This window comes from Erpetoichthys calabaricus, chromosome 5 (assembly GCF_900747795.2).
Source record: "Erpetoichthys calabaricus chromosome 5, fErpCal1.3, whole genome shotgun sequence".
NCBI classification, from domain to species: domain Eukaryota; kingdom Metazoa; phylum Chordata; class Cladistia; order Polypteriformes; family Polypteridae; genus Erpetoichthys; species Erpetoichthys calabaricus.
Genome location: NC_041398.2, coordinates 2,923,307 through 2,938,059, shown reverse-complemented (window position 1 = coordinate 2,938,059; position 14,753 = coordinate 2,923,307). Strand labels below are relative to the sequence as shown.

The 14,753-nt window shown below is 41.0% G+C and overlaps 3 protein-coding genes across 6 annotated transcripts in view; all 3 read left to right on the top strand.

Moving 5' to 3' along the window:
• Nucleotides 1-9,170, top strand: part of LOC114652525 (zinc finger protein 501-like) — a 312,019-nt gene extending 302,849 nt beyond the window's left edge. Inside the window, exon 4 of one of the 2 annotated variants that reach the window (XM_051927947.1) lies at nt 8,343-9,170. The gene's annotated coding sequence lies outside the window, so the exon portion shown is untranslated. The remainder of the gene's footprint in view (nt 1-8,342) is intronic. The other variant, XM_028802902.2, reaches the window with a different exon arrangement.
• Nucleotides 1-9,170, top strand: part of LOC114652425 (zinc finger protein 883-like) — a 281,535-nt gene extending 272,365 nt beyond the window's left edge. Inside the window, exon 4 of the mRNA XM_051927846.1 lies at nt 9,072-9,170. The gene's annotated coding sequence lies outside the window, so the exon portion shown is untranslated. The remainder of the gene's footprint in view (nt 1-9,071) is intronic.
• The window catches only part of LOC114652531 (zinc finger protein OZF-like), a 42,584-nt gene extending 33,414 nt beyond the window's left edge, over nt 1-9,170 (top strand). For all 3 annotated transcript variants that reach the window (XM_051927961.1, XM_051927960.1, XM_028802920.2), the window contains one exon: nt 6,912-9,170. In XM_051927961.1, coding sequence (XP_051783921.1) covers nt 6,912-7,930 — 1,019 coding nt within the window. In that variant the 3' untranslated portion in view covers nt 7,931-9,170. The remainder of the gene's footprint in view (nt 1-6,911) is intronic.
• Nucleotides 9,171-14,753: the final 5,583 nt, after the last annotated feature.

The following is a 14,753-nucleotide window of genomic DNA, read 5'->3' as shown; positions in this document are numbered from 1 at the left end:
ACTCAGCCAATCGTGATTCTTATAATTGGTTTGAATATTGGGAAATAATTTTTTAACCAATTCTTCTTTTGAAGTCACTAAATTACAGAAGTTATGAGGCAATGAAATTCGTCCTGAGGTCTGATCAACCGGCACCTTTCCGTTCCCAGTTTCCAGATTTCTCCAACCCCGTTATTGACAGTTTGCATTATTTGATCGTAAATGCCTTTTTGCTGAAGCGTTAGCTTAGGAATATTTGATTGCACATACGACAAAAGATCACCCGTGTTGTAATTTTGTTCACGACGCAATTCTACATCGAACGAAGCAGCAGCAGATCGATTCGGTGATGGCATTCCCAATTGATTGAGAACTTTGTTCACGATTTCTAAGCACAAATCTTCAATCATTATCAATACTTAGTTGTAGATTTCTGCTGTGAAATCCATGTTTATATTTGAATTTTACTTGCATATTCAACGGGAAATATCTTCAGCCATGTGCGATTTATATTTCTCCCATAACTGTGTTGGAGATGAAGGAGAGCAGGCGGTCAATATGATTGCAAACAATGCACGAATTTGATTTGGATGTGACGTGTTTCACGCGTCATTAATGTACACATCCCAGTGTCGGTCGTTCTCCAATAAATTCAGAGCTTGACATGTACTTCGGAAAGTGGCATGTGTAACGCCATTGACAATTCTCAATTGCAGGAAAGACGTTGGACCGGGCACATTTACCAACAGCATGTGAACAAAGAAGCATTCATCTTGATTGGGATGCACGGTGTACAGTCTGCCTATCGTAGTTTCTTTGAATATGCCAGGTTGTCCGTTGACTCGCTCTCCTCGTTTGTGTTGTTCAAATGATTTTCTACTCGCATTCCATGTGTAATACGTAGGCACTTCCGAATACAGCAGTGTTTTCACAAACGCGTCATTTTGACATAACGTAAAGAAAGCAGTTAACATTGTAGCCGGTGGATTCAGGGCTATTTGTTGCACATTTGCAGCTGTGAAATAAACGCGTTGTCCATTTTCTAGATGTACTACTAAGTGAACAACATCTGGACTTCGTTCATGTATGGGAAATGAAAGAATTCGCCGTACAGCTTCATTGCTGCTTATGTATCTTCCAGCCTAATACTGTGCGATTTCATCGATATGTATGACCGCATTCCTATCACTTCTTTCTGGTTGAACGCCAAAAACTGCCATGTCGCTGCCTTTATTCACGTACTTACAAATGTATTTGATCGAAACATTGAAATAGAATCGTAAAATATTTAGTATGGCGTGTGTTGCTTTTACGTCCAACAGATGGTGCTGTGTTTTCAAAAAAAGCATGTTTTTACCTGTCACAGGTGTGCCATCTATATAATATGTATATAAAAACACGCGCGTATTCGAATGCAACGTTATGTCAAAATTACAAAGCAATCTGTGAAGAACTTTCAGATATTTAAGGTTTTGAACAAACGAACATTTACATTTTTATTTATATAGATGTATATATTTATGTATACAGTGGTGTGAAAAACTATTTGCCCCCTTTCTGATTTCTTATTCTTTTGCATGTTTGTCACACAAAATGTTTCTGATCATCAAACACATTTAACCATTAGTCAAATATAACACAAGTAAACACAAAATGCAGTTTGTAAATGGTGGTTTTTATTATTTAGGGAGAAAAAAAAATCCAAACCTACATGGCCCTGTGTGAAAAAGTAATTGCCCCCTGAACCTAATAACTGGTTGGGCCACCCTTAGCAGCAATAACTGCAATCAAGCGTTTGCGATAACTTGCAATGAGTCTTTTACAGCGCTCTGGAGGAATTTTGGCCCACTCATCTTTGCAAAATTGTTGTAATTCAGCTTTATTTGAGGGTTTTCTAGCATGAACCGCCTTTTTAAGGTCATGCCATAGCATCTCTATTGGATTCAGGTCAGGACTTTGACTAGGCCACTCCAAAGTCTTCATTTTGTTTTTCTTCAGCCATTCAGAGGTGGATTTGCTGGTGTGTTTTGGGTCATTGTCCTGTTGCAGCACCCAAGATCGCTTCAGCTTGAGTTGACGAACAGATGGCCGGACATTCTCCTTCAAGATTTTTTGGTAGACAGTAGAATTCATGGTTCCATCTATCACAGCAAGCCTTCCAGGTCCTGAAGCAGCAAAAAAACCCCAGACCATCACACTACCACCACCATATTTTACTGTTGGTATGATGTTCTTTTTCTGAAATGCTGTGTTCCTTTTACGCCAGATGTAACGGGACATTTGCCTTCCAAAAAGTTCAACTTTTGACTCATCAGTCCACAACGTATTTTCCCAAAAGTCTTGGCAATCATTGAGATGTTTCTTAGCAAAATTGAGACAAGTCCTAATGTTCTTTTTGCTTAACAGTGGTTTGCGTCTTGGAAATCTGCCATGCAGGCCGTTTTTGCCCAGTCTCTTTCTTATGGTGGAGTCGTGAACACTGACCTTAATTGAGGCAAGTGAGGCCTGCAGTTCTTTAGACGTTATCCTGGGGTCTTTTGTGACCTCTCGGATGAGTCGTCTCTGCGCTCTTGGGGTAATTTTGGTTGGCCGGCCACTCCTGGGAAGGTTCACCACTGTTCCATGTTTTTGCCATTTGTGGATAATGGCTCTCACTGTGGTTCGCTGGAGTCCCAAAGCTTTATAAATGGCTTTATAACCTTTACCAGACTGATAGATCTCAATTACTTCTGTTCTCATTTGTTCCTGAATTTCTTTGGATCTTGGCATGATGTCTAGCTTTTGAGGTGCTTTTGGTCTACTTCTCTGTGTCAGGCAGCTCCTATTTAAGTGATTTCTTGATTGAAACAGGTGTGGCAGTAATCAGGCCTGGGGGTGGCTACGGAAATTGAACTCAGGTGTGATACACCACAGTTAGGTTATTTTTTAACAAGGGGGCAATTACTTTTTCACACAGGGCCATGTATGTTTGGATTTTTTTTCTCCCTAAATAATAAATATCATCATTTAAAAACTGCATTTTGTGTTTACTTGTGTTATATTTGACTAATGGTTAAATGTGTTTGATGATCAGAAACATTTTGTGTGACAAACATGCAAAAGAATAAGAAATCAGGAAGGGGGCAAATAGTTTTTCACACCACTGTATATGTGGTTTTGGCAGCCAAGCGCTTTTTTTCCAACCTAGAAGACGTCTCTTGAGATCCGTTTAATCGCCTCGTTGATTGCATGTCCTCCCAGGTAGTTTCAATCCCCATTTACTGCACCGAGTCATCTCCCCTTTTATGAGTGACTGTGTTAGTCGCCGTACTTCGTACAGGTCTTTGAACGCACTGAATACTTGTAACTGGTGTCGCCCGTCGGCTACTTTCGACAGGGAATGGAAGCAATTGTCGAGTAACAAAAATTATTTGTAAGTGATTTCGCATTGAAGAAATAGTAAAAACTTGATCACTTGGGTCAATACCTAAAGAAATACACACAGCAAATGCAATTGAGAATACACCAGAATCTGTATGATTTAATTGTTGCTGTGCGTCTTCATAAACTATGGGAGGTTTGTAAGGAAACAAAGCACGAAGGAAACGCAGCTGCTCTTCGGTGAGGATGAATTTTTTATCAGCGTTTAAACTGTCATAGACATGAATTACAGCACCATCATAATAGGTACACACCCAGTGAGTCACTCGTTCAGTCGCTGCACAAGGTAATATTTGAATATGTTTTGCATTTTGTGAAATGGGCATTATAGGTATGTCAGGAGTCCACATTAGCAAAACCTCTTGAGGGTGAAAAATTGTATGCGCAGCTAAAATTTCGTTGAATTTGCTCATGTGATCTGTTGATAAATAATCATTATTTACCAACTCATTCATTGCAAAATCTGACAGTGGTAAGATCACTCCTTCAATAACACTAAACACAAACACTAAGTAGACACTAACACTAAAAAACGGCAACACCGCCGGGAAGAACACTAAATGAGATAAAGTAAAAGTCTACTAAACTTCTTTATTATAACTGCTTTATTATAGCAGGAGAGGGGATGCTGGTGCACGCTTGTTGTTGCCGCTCCTCCCTGTTAACACTTCTCGCAAAATTCGCCTTAATTCTGCACTTTCTTACACTTGTTTTATTTCGTTTATTGTACGTATAGTTCGTGGATACAGCTGACTCGAATTGCATGGGTTTGGCTTAATATTTACAGATTTTATAGACTCCACTTTACTGGGAACAGCGGAGTCTGTGGATCACGGGACGAAACCTACGAACATTTCTTTGTACCTGGCGATCTAGCACCTCGGGATGATCTGTCTCCGTGATTATATTCGCTATGCTGATCTGCTCCCGTTTCATCTTACAGTACCCTACGACCGGGAACTGATCTGATGTTCATACTAACCTGGTTTATGGCTTATGGCTCCGGGGCGATCACGCCTGAAATTACCAAGCGTTACTGTTTATGGCTGTGTATTGGAACATCCAAATCCTGCTTCCTCCTCCTGCTGCTTGCTATCGCCGCTCACCTACACTACCACACCCGCCTGTCCTACCGGCTCCGTTGTGCTGTGCTGCTTCTACACTGCTATCAGCTAAGTATCACTCACTATTTTAGCGCTTTGAGTACTGAGAAAAGCGCTATATAAATGTAATGAATTATTATTATTTATTATTAAACACTAAAGTACAAAAACGAAGTAGAAAGTAACACAAAACCGCAACACCGCCGGGAGCACCAGCACACCGCGTCTACTAAACAGTAAGAAACACTAAAGGAAAAAATACTATTCAGTAAGTACCGCGTCTACTAAACAGTAAATCAGTAAAGGAGAAAGGACTAACCGCGTCAGCTGTGGAGCTCAGCTCGGAGCGAAATGAAGTGAGTGGGAGGGGAGATGATCACGTGACCCCAACACCCGCCTTAACTCTCCGTCCCTCCACAAACACACAAACACAGCCACACGGATCCCAACTCTCCTTTATAGCTATAGATGAGCTTTTTTTTTTTTTAAATAATAATGTATTTTTAGCCATACATAAACTTCGCATTCCATAATAAAGTGCTACTGCATACAGCATACACAAAGAACATTTACCCATAATAATAACAAAACAAAGGGCATGTCTTAATCATACTCCATATTTCTAATCAATTAAAATGTTCAATTAGATATTTGTAGCCATCGGCTATGACAAGAAGAAAACGAGACAGTCTTGGTAAACGCTTCAGGTTCTTATCTAAGAATATAAGCATCTCTGCATGTTGTGAGGACAGTCTGGTCCTCCTGTCATCCATGACGTGTGCTGTCGTACTGAACAGACCCTCGCTGTCCCCACTCGTATAAGGAGGGCACAGGTAGGACGAAGACTTTTATTGGTCCTCTAGAAAGCCAGTGACCCAGCACCTCTTGTGGTATGAGGTTCACAGAGATAAAGATTCACCTCTGAAGTTGCTGACTCAAATATCATTTTTATCTTTATTGACAATTTCTTCATGTATTCTTCATGGCTGTCGTCCATCGCTCTGAGTGCGTCTGTGTGGTCGAGACACCGGTACTGAGCAGTTTATGTGTTTGAGATTTGCAATCATCTGTGAAATACGTGTTTTTGTACCATTGTTTAATTTGGGTAAAAAATCATTATGATAATAATATCTGTTACAGAATTAGTAACTGTATAGTGACTGTTCACACTCAATGCTCATTATACTTGATTAGTATTATTTTATTTAGGTCTAATAACTAGGCTCATACAATTCTACCCAACAAGCCAATAAAAGAGCTGATTACAATTTCTATCTAATTGACATCCATTTGATAACGATTTATATTTATGTACCAGCTCGGTAAATCTCTGTATCCCTTTCCTCCCATCTACCTACACATTCACTGAAAGGCTAATCAAAGGGATTTTAGCCAAAACATCTAATGCCTGGTTAATTAATTATACAGTAAATCAGTCAACAAACACTCACTGCCAGATGGAATCGTGGATCTAAATGATCTAGAAGGTGACATCTTCCAGAACTGAAAGCTACTGGTTGTCCAAGCTTATGAATTCCACTGTTTTTGTTGTCACAGTAAGTCTTTGGTGTTCTTGCTGTCAGTATTATAAGGCTGAGTTTTCTAAGTGCTGCCATTATTGGAGGCCGAGTGAGAGTAGGTGACTGAGCTAGACTAAGCTTGCTGGTTGCCCCAGCCTTTGAACATCTCGTTCTTCACACCAGTCCCTTTTGTGTTGACTTCTCAGATGGTGAATAAGGTTTGTATTGTTGGAAGTGTTAGCAGAGAATCCTCCATCACTGACTTCTTTTTCCACGTATTTTACAAACCACAAATTTGTTATCTCTTGTAGGAAGGCAATAAATTGTTAGACCGGCGAGGACGTGTTTCTGTACTTTGGTAATGTTGGAACTTTGTCTTGCATGCTTTTTATCATTCAAGATCAGATGTTAAGATCCACTAATTTGCTGATCATCGGTCAAGTCATTTGGAGTTAAAATTGACTGACTTTCATTTGTGATCGATTGATCTGATCAGGCCTGTCTTTCACATATGAGAGAAAGGTGGAGAAATTGAACAGACAGCAGCAGAACATGTAAAGACCAGACACGGAGTGGCCAGACCATAAATGGCACCTCAGTGTGAGGAAGGAACTTCATCCAGTGTGCCACCACTTTACTTGTACTGTTTCATTTATTTTTAAAGGAGAGTAGTAGTTAGGAGTTTGGACATCAAACCCTGAAGTTGCAGGTTCAAATTCAGCTATTGACACCATGTGACCATGAGCAAGTCACGTGACCTGTCTGTGCTCCAGTTGGAAGAAAAAGAGAAATGTAACCAATTGTGTCTCAGATGTTGTAAGTCGCCTTGGATGAACATGTCAGGAAAATAATAATTATAATAATAGTTAAAATATTTTTGTTATTTCAGATTTACAGGAGAATGTCAACTTCTCTCCACCTTCATTTGGTCAGCCCTGTCCTCAATACAAAGAGAAAGGTATGAAGAAATCAGCAAGAGGATCAGAGGACCTGACAGCCATTTTGCAGTGTAGTTCTCTCCCTGCTACTGGAGTAACACAAACGGAAGCCATTAAAACTGATCGACAGCAAGTGGAGAAAGAAATCCAAATTCACACTGGAAAAAAATGTTTGGAATGTGGCAAACAATTCACACAAAAAAGTGATCTTAATAAGCATATGAAAATTCACACTGGAGATAAACCATATTGTTGTCATGAATGTGGTAAGTCATTCTCAAGGAGTAGCAGTTTTCAAAGTCACAGAAGAATCCACACAGGTGAAAAACCTCATTACTGTCCAGAATGTGGAAAATCGTTCTTAAGGAGAAGCAGTCTTCAGAACCACAGAAGAATACACACAGGAGAAAAACCTCATTGCTGTCCAGAATGTGGTACGTTGTTTTTAAGCAGAAGCAATCTTCAGAACCACATAAGAATCCACACCGGAGAAAAACCTCATTGCTGTCCAGGATGTGGAAAGTTGTTCTCACGTATAAGCAATCTTCAGACGCACAGAAGAATTCACACAGGTGAAAAACCTTATTGCTGTCCAGATTGTGGTACGTTGTTCACAAACAAAAGAAATCTTCAGAACCACATAAGAATCCACACAGGAGAAAAACCTCATTGCTGTCCAGATTGTGGAAAGTCGTTCTCATGTATAAGCTATCTTCAGAGGCACAGAAGAATCCACACAGGAGAAAAACCTCATTGCTGTCCAGATTGTGGAAAGTTGTTCTCATGTATAAGCTATCTTCAGAGGCACAGAAGAAGCCACACAGGAGAAAAACCTCATTGCTGTCCAGAATGTGGTAAGTTGTTCTCATGTATCAGCCATATTCAGAGGCACAGAATAATCCACAGAGGAGAAAAACCTGATAGCTGTTCAGAATGTACCGAACAATTTTCTGACAAATGCAGTTTTTAAAGGCACACAGAAATTGATGCTGGAGAGAAGCCATATTGATGTTCTCAATGTGTAAAAAGGTTTTAAACATTTGCTGTTTTCAAGTAAACAGACAAACTCCCACGAAAGCAAAAATGCAGTTTGTATGTTCTGAATGTGGCAAATGTTATACAATCCAGAAAGGTCTTTATCCACATGCCAAAATCCATACTGAAGAAAAATCTCATTGCTGTTCTGAATGTGAGAAACTATTCTTATATTTAAGCACACTTCAGTGCCACATCAGACATCACACCGGACAGAAACCTCACCATTGCTTGGAATGTGGCAAACAATTCTTACTTGTCAGTTCACTTTAGAATCATAGGAGACGTCATACTGGAGAGAAGGCTTACAGTTGTACTGAATGTGGAATGTGATTCTCCTATAACAGTTCTCTTCACAATCATAAAATAATTCATTCTGGTAAGAAACAACGCTGTTGTGACTGTGGCAAGCTTTTCTCAGACAGCACGACTCCTAAAGATCACATGAGAATTTACTCTGGATAGAAAACTTTTTGCTGGCCAGAGTGTGGCAAATGATTCTGATGTCCAAGCGCACTTAGGTGCCACAGAAGGATCCACACTGGAGAGAAGCAGTACACCTGTTCTGAATGTGGTAAAGGGTACTCTTCCAGAAAAAGTTTTCAGACACAAAGCCATATTGGAGTAAAGCCTGTCCCAGAAATGTCAAATGATCTTCCCATTGGATCTTCAGGCAAAAAAAAAAAGAAGAAAAATCTTTTGAATGCGGTAAAGGAGTCCAGTTGAAAGTAGTTAATAAGCACATAAGAATAGTGAAGAAAACACTGAAGGTGGCAAACAGATCGTAGAGGTAAGGTAACCTCAGAGCCACATGTGAACTCACACTGGAATGGACTCATTGGAGTACAACACATATTTCACAAACAGCAAGAATCTTCTTCAAGAACTTCATTGTTGTCCTAAATGTGGTTAATGCTTTTCAGACAGAGGTGGTCTTCATTGTTCTGAATGTTGAAAGTGGTCCTCCTGCCGTCTTCAGCAACACGTAAGATTTCATTAGGGACTCAGAAACTGTACTGCCAGGGTTGTTAGCCATACAGAGACTGATCATCTCTGCACCAGTGCTGTGACATAAGATGGTGAACAATACAAACACCAGACAACAGAATGAGGTAGCAACAGTACTGTGCGGTGATAACAACTTCAGCCACAGAACACAACTGAAAAAGTTCAATGTAATAATGAAAAAATGGAGAAGACAAATCAAATCCACAGTGCAGTGCCAACTACCAGGAGGTGCCACTGACAACGAGGGGAAATTTTTTTGTTTCTGAGCTTTGGAGATGGGGCCTTACCTGGGTAGCAATGAACTTGTACCGTCTCTGGGATGTCATCTGATGGCTTACGCCTTTTATTTATTATAAAATTCAATGGGAGTTTCCCAACATGTGATTGTAAAATACACCTGACTGGCTGGCTGTCAATATGATGGATGAATTTGCTCAGACCCTTTAATCTTGTTTGAGTTACCTCCGTTTTTTAAAGTAATAAAGTTTCTAATGCTTTAACTATCTTCTGTCTCAAGCTGTAATTTCCAGTCCCATAGCATCTCCTTCTGTTCACAGGTTGTAAAGTAATCAGCTACAGCTTGGACCACAGCATGTCTTCATCTCCCAAGCTGTACACCAATGTAGTCCTGGTGCCTTTCACTCCACAGGCGATCAGATCATCAATACAGCTGGAGGGTCTCCTGAATTCCTGCTCAGCTCACACAGATGGCACTGTGATGGGTACAATTCAGGAGAACAGACTGACTTTGATGTTGACTGTCCATGGCAGTGCCCTGTGTTTAAGGTCATCTGTTTAGTCTTGAGCTAAATATCATGAAGATATAGAACACAATTTACAGACTTTACACACCACGACAGAGGCTCATTTCAAACGTCACGTGACCCTGAGGGACACTGGCACCAGAAACAGAGACTGTCAGTCCTGAGAGTGAGGAGGAAGACACAGGCTGTGAGGGAGAGAGTGAGGAACAGAAAGAGGGACAACCAGTGGACATCCATCATGCGCACCATGTACAGTACCATCAGGTTTGTGATGTCGAACAAACCTGTGTGTCTGTGAGTGTCATGTGATTACAATTCATACACTGTGAAGTGTGTTGACTATTGATCTAAATTTAATTGATAATAATGAAAAAATAAAGTAATAAGTTAATGATGATCAATTAATATTGTTCTCAGTTACACCCTCATGTTTACTCTACTTCAGATATCAGCAAGTGCAAGGATGATCCACCAGTGCAGCCCAATTTGAAGACATTTCCGACCACATTAACTCTTTTAGGGCTAATTTTTTTTTTGTTTCTTTTCTCCCAGGGCTGAATATTTTTCCAAAAACTAACTTTTTTTTAAAAAAAGAACACAAAGCAATTGAAATCAACAAAAAATAATTCCTTTTGACAAATGTTACTGTCTTGCATGTTGCATGAGCCTGAATTCTCTCTGATTTCACATACATATCACATACATTTTACACAGCACAGTCTGATCTCACTCAAAGCAGCCAATTTCAGTCATTGCCACATTGCACTCCTTACAATACGTGTTGCTTTGGTGCCTATTTTTCAATTGTCTGTTGCTGCACTTTCTCACATATGTTGTTAGTGTGTACTGTAGAGAGACAAGTCACCCGTTTGCCATCGTGCCATGCCACTGCCACCAAGTTTTCTGCCCGTATGAAAACCGTATTGTCACCTCTTTTCCTCTTCAGCCTGTCTGGCTTCAACTGTGAAGCCATGTGTCTCCTGTTCACCCTCACTGTCCCACAATTCTGGGCATGTATAAAAATTGTCCAAATGGACACAACATGACCCAAATGTTCATAGTCCTGAAGCAGCTCCAGCACAACCTGGCTTGTCAAGGGACAGTTCTCTCTCTTTGAAAGAAATACTTTCCTGTATATGTAATTACTTTCAGGCAGAAACCAGTGTTTGCTTCTGCCAGTACAAAATCCTTTATGCCATACTTTGTGGGCTTGTCTGGCATATATTTTCAGAAAAAGAGGTGTCCCTTTTATTTTATCATAGATTCGTACACAGACAAGTCCCAGCCAGGCTGATAAAATTGTTTCTATGTTGGTTCCACAATGTCAAGCAGGGGCTGAACTTTATACATGGCGTTAGAGCCTGGCTCACCCCATGGGATTTGCTTCTGGTTATCACAGAAGTGAATAAAACTTTGCAGCATCACGTACCTATCATCACGCTGCATAACCTGTCCAAAGCCACCAGGGGACAAAGCACGTTTGGACCAATGCTCTCTGAAGTTATATCACCAGTTCTGTCCCATCTCTATTTGTAATGCCACAGCGCGCTTCATCTCGTCTTTCGTTGTGGGTTTCCACTTTGAAAAACGAGAATGCGATGCAAGCGCAGCCCGCGATTCAAAAAATTTCTCTGCCTACCTGTTTGTCTCGTCTGACAGTAGCTGAAAAGCAGCATCAGGAGAGAGCAGCCTGAAGTACAGCAGCTGGTGATCTGTCATGTCCAACAGCAAGCCATGCCGTCTTGTGAAGTCCGGTAGCCAGTTCGGCTCCCACGGATCAATGTCTGTGTATTCCTCCCACGCGAACCTTGCCGTAGATGCATCGGCTACGCGAATGCGCTCATCTGGCAGCGGATCAGCTGGCGTGGCATCGGCTGGTGTCCGATCAGCTGATGTCGGCTTCACACTCTCTTGTTCGATCTCCTGATCACTGGCAATAAAATACGATTCTGAAAAATCAGAGTCCGACTCCACGATAATGCACAAAGCATTGTCTTCCGAGTGTTTTCTTTTCTGCACTCGCTTCGCTCCCTTGTGACATGTCGATGCCATCTTGCCTTTGTTTACATTTCGCAACTCACGCACATGCAAGGATTAGTTGCCGAGTCAACGAGTCCAGCATTCCTCCAAGCACAGAGGGAATGCCTGCGACGTGACAGGGAGTTTTATTGCCATTAACAGCTGATTGTCGCCCTCTATCCCTGGATGTCGACTTTTGTCGACATTCGCCCTCAACCCCTACTGTCGACAAAAGTCAATATCCACCCTAAAAGAGCTACTGGGGGACAGGAGACGCAGCTTCCAGCCAAGCTGGTATGAAAGTCATCCTTGGGTTGAATACTCTGTAATTATGGACTCTGCATATTGTCATTCCTGCAGACATTTCAGTCCACCAAATATGTCAGGCAGTGTATTTGACTCACCATCTGGCTTCAGGAACTGGAAGAAAGCAACTGAGAGGGTAGGGGGGGGTCTCAACACATGCAAAATCTGACAGGCACAAGCAAGCAATGATAGCATGGAGGGACTACCAGAGGGCTGTGAAAACTAACACAACATTGGCAAATATCCTTAACGAGGAACACAGTAAACAAGTTAAAGAAACTCGCGAATATTTTAAAACAATTGGAGAAGTGATATTGCTTACACCCAGACAAAATATAGCGCAGCGAGGACACGATGAGTCTGAGGAATCAAATAACAAAGGCAACTTTAGGGAAATTCTTGTAAACAGTTGCAAATCATGATGCAGCAGTTTAACACAGATTGACAACCATTCACAACGCAAAGTACACAAGCAAGATAATTCAGAATGAGGTTCTGGATTGTTTGGCAGAAATGGTCCCTTCTGAAATTGTTGAAGAAATAAAAAATAGTGAATATTTCAGCATCGTAGCAAATGAGACAAAGGATGTTTCAAAACAAGAGCAGATTTCATTTGTACTCAGGTACTGTACTATTATAATGGAACCATCAAGGAGAGTTTTCTCCATTTTGAATTTGCTGAGAGACTAGATGCAGTGGGACTTACTGAAAAGATCGTCCACTTATTGGAACGCCATGGCTTAGACTACAAAAACAACCTTATAGGCCAAGCCTATGATGGCGCTGCTGTAATGAGTGGTAAGCATTCAGGGGTCCAGGATAGAATCAAAGAGAAAGCTAAATATGCCTTTTACATCCACTGCAGTGCCCACCATCTCAATTTAGTGCTCGTTGATGCAATCAAAGCAGTCCCAGAAGCAGAGGAATTCTTTGCTCTGTTACAGAGTCTTTATGTTTTCACATCTGGCTCATATGTGCACCCCAAATGGCTGGCTGTACAAAGTGAGATGCATGGCAGCACAAGAGAGCTCCAACAATTGAGTGACACACGATGGGCATGTCGATTCGTAGCTCTACACAACATAATGGACAGATTACCTGCCCTCAAAAAAATCCTGCAAGAGATGGCACAAGAGCGCAGAGGAGAAAAATCTTCTGAGGCCCGTGGTCTTCTGGCCCAGATCGACCAAGAATTTGTTGTGCATCTAGTTATGCTCCTTAAATTGTTTGGGGAAACAAAGCTTCTGTCTGATATGCTGCAGTCATCAACTGTTGACCTCTCAAGAGCGGCTGATTTAGCAGAAGGTTTAGTTCATACTTTGACAGATTTCAGGCAGGAGTCCTTTTTTGATAACTTGTGGGATGAAGTACTGAACATTTGTGAGCAATGTAATGCTGCCACACAGTCGGTGGCAGAACGACAAAGGAAGACAAGCTCCAGACTCCGTGAGTAGCACATACTTACCTCTGTTGGTCAGAGGGAGCTAGATTGTGATAAAGAAACAGATCGGTCTTCCTTTTTTTATCCCGTCATTGACTGCATGCTTAGTGAACTGAGCAGACGTTTTTCAAAGACCAATTGTGAGTTGATGAGCAGTATCCGATCTCTTAACCCCAAGAGTGATGCATTTTTGAAAGACACCACTTTGTTTGAATTTGGTCGTCTTTATGATGCCAATATTGATGACCTGGGGCATGAACTGCATCAGTTCAAGAGACTTTTGGAAAGAAAAATAAAGAGCGATGTGATTCAAAAGCCATCCGATAACAGTGGAGTTGATCCGTTTCACTGAGAGGTATTTTACGAGCTCTTTAGACTGTGCAAAATAGCTGTTATGCTCCCAGTGAGTTCTGCCACTTGTGAGCGGAGTTTCTCCACATTAAAATTAGTAAACACCTACCTGCGGTCCACCATTACTGATGAGCGTCTTAGCAATCTAGGGGTGCTAAGCATTGAATCCAGAAGAGCCAAGGCTTTGAACCTTGATGCATTTGCGGACCGTTTTGCAAGAAATCACAAACGCAGAATACTGTTATTATAATGTTACAGGCTACTGTATTGCCAGTGCTAGAGGATGAGAGATTACTGAACAGAAAATGTGAGTGTACATTGAAGTTTCATGCTGTTAAAAAGTCACTTTATAACAAAATAGATACATACCTACATAAAAAGAACAATATCTTGCATACAAAATAGAGAAATGTTACTGTACAAAAAGTAAAATTTGTTTAGGTTTATTGTGCATATGTACAGTATGTGAAATCTTTTGTTTGAAATTCATTTGTATGTTTTATTGTTAAATGTTCAATTCATTTTGTTTGTGCTCCAAATAAATTCACTTAATATATTAAACAATTAAATATTGCCCTTTTTTTTGTTGTTCTGTGCCCCCATGAAAAAACACTGGCCCCACCCTGGGCCCCCTGGTAAATTTGGTCTGGAACCGTCACAACAGACCGCTATTTGTAGGTCTGAGGTGTCTCCACCCCTCATTATGACATGAACACCTGATTGGCTACTCAAACCCAATAATAATGGAGACCCTGACAGCTGCACTCGCCCCACATTCTCATCCACAAATTCAGTTACAAAGGTGCCCCCCAACCCACCCATCCTGTAAATTTAATTTCACCCCAAACTACAAACACAAAGAGGACCTG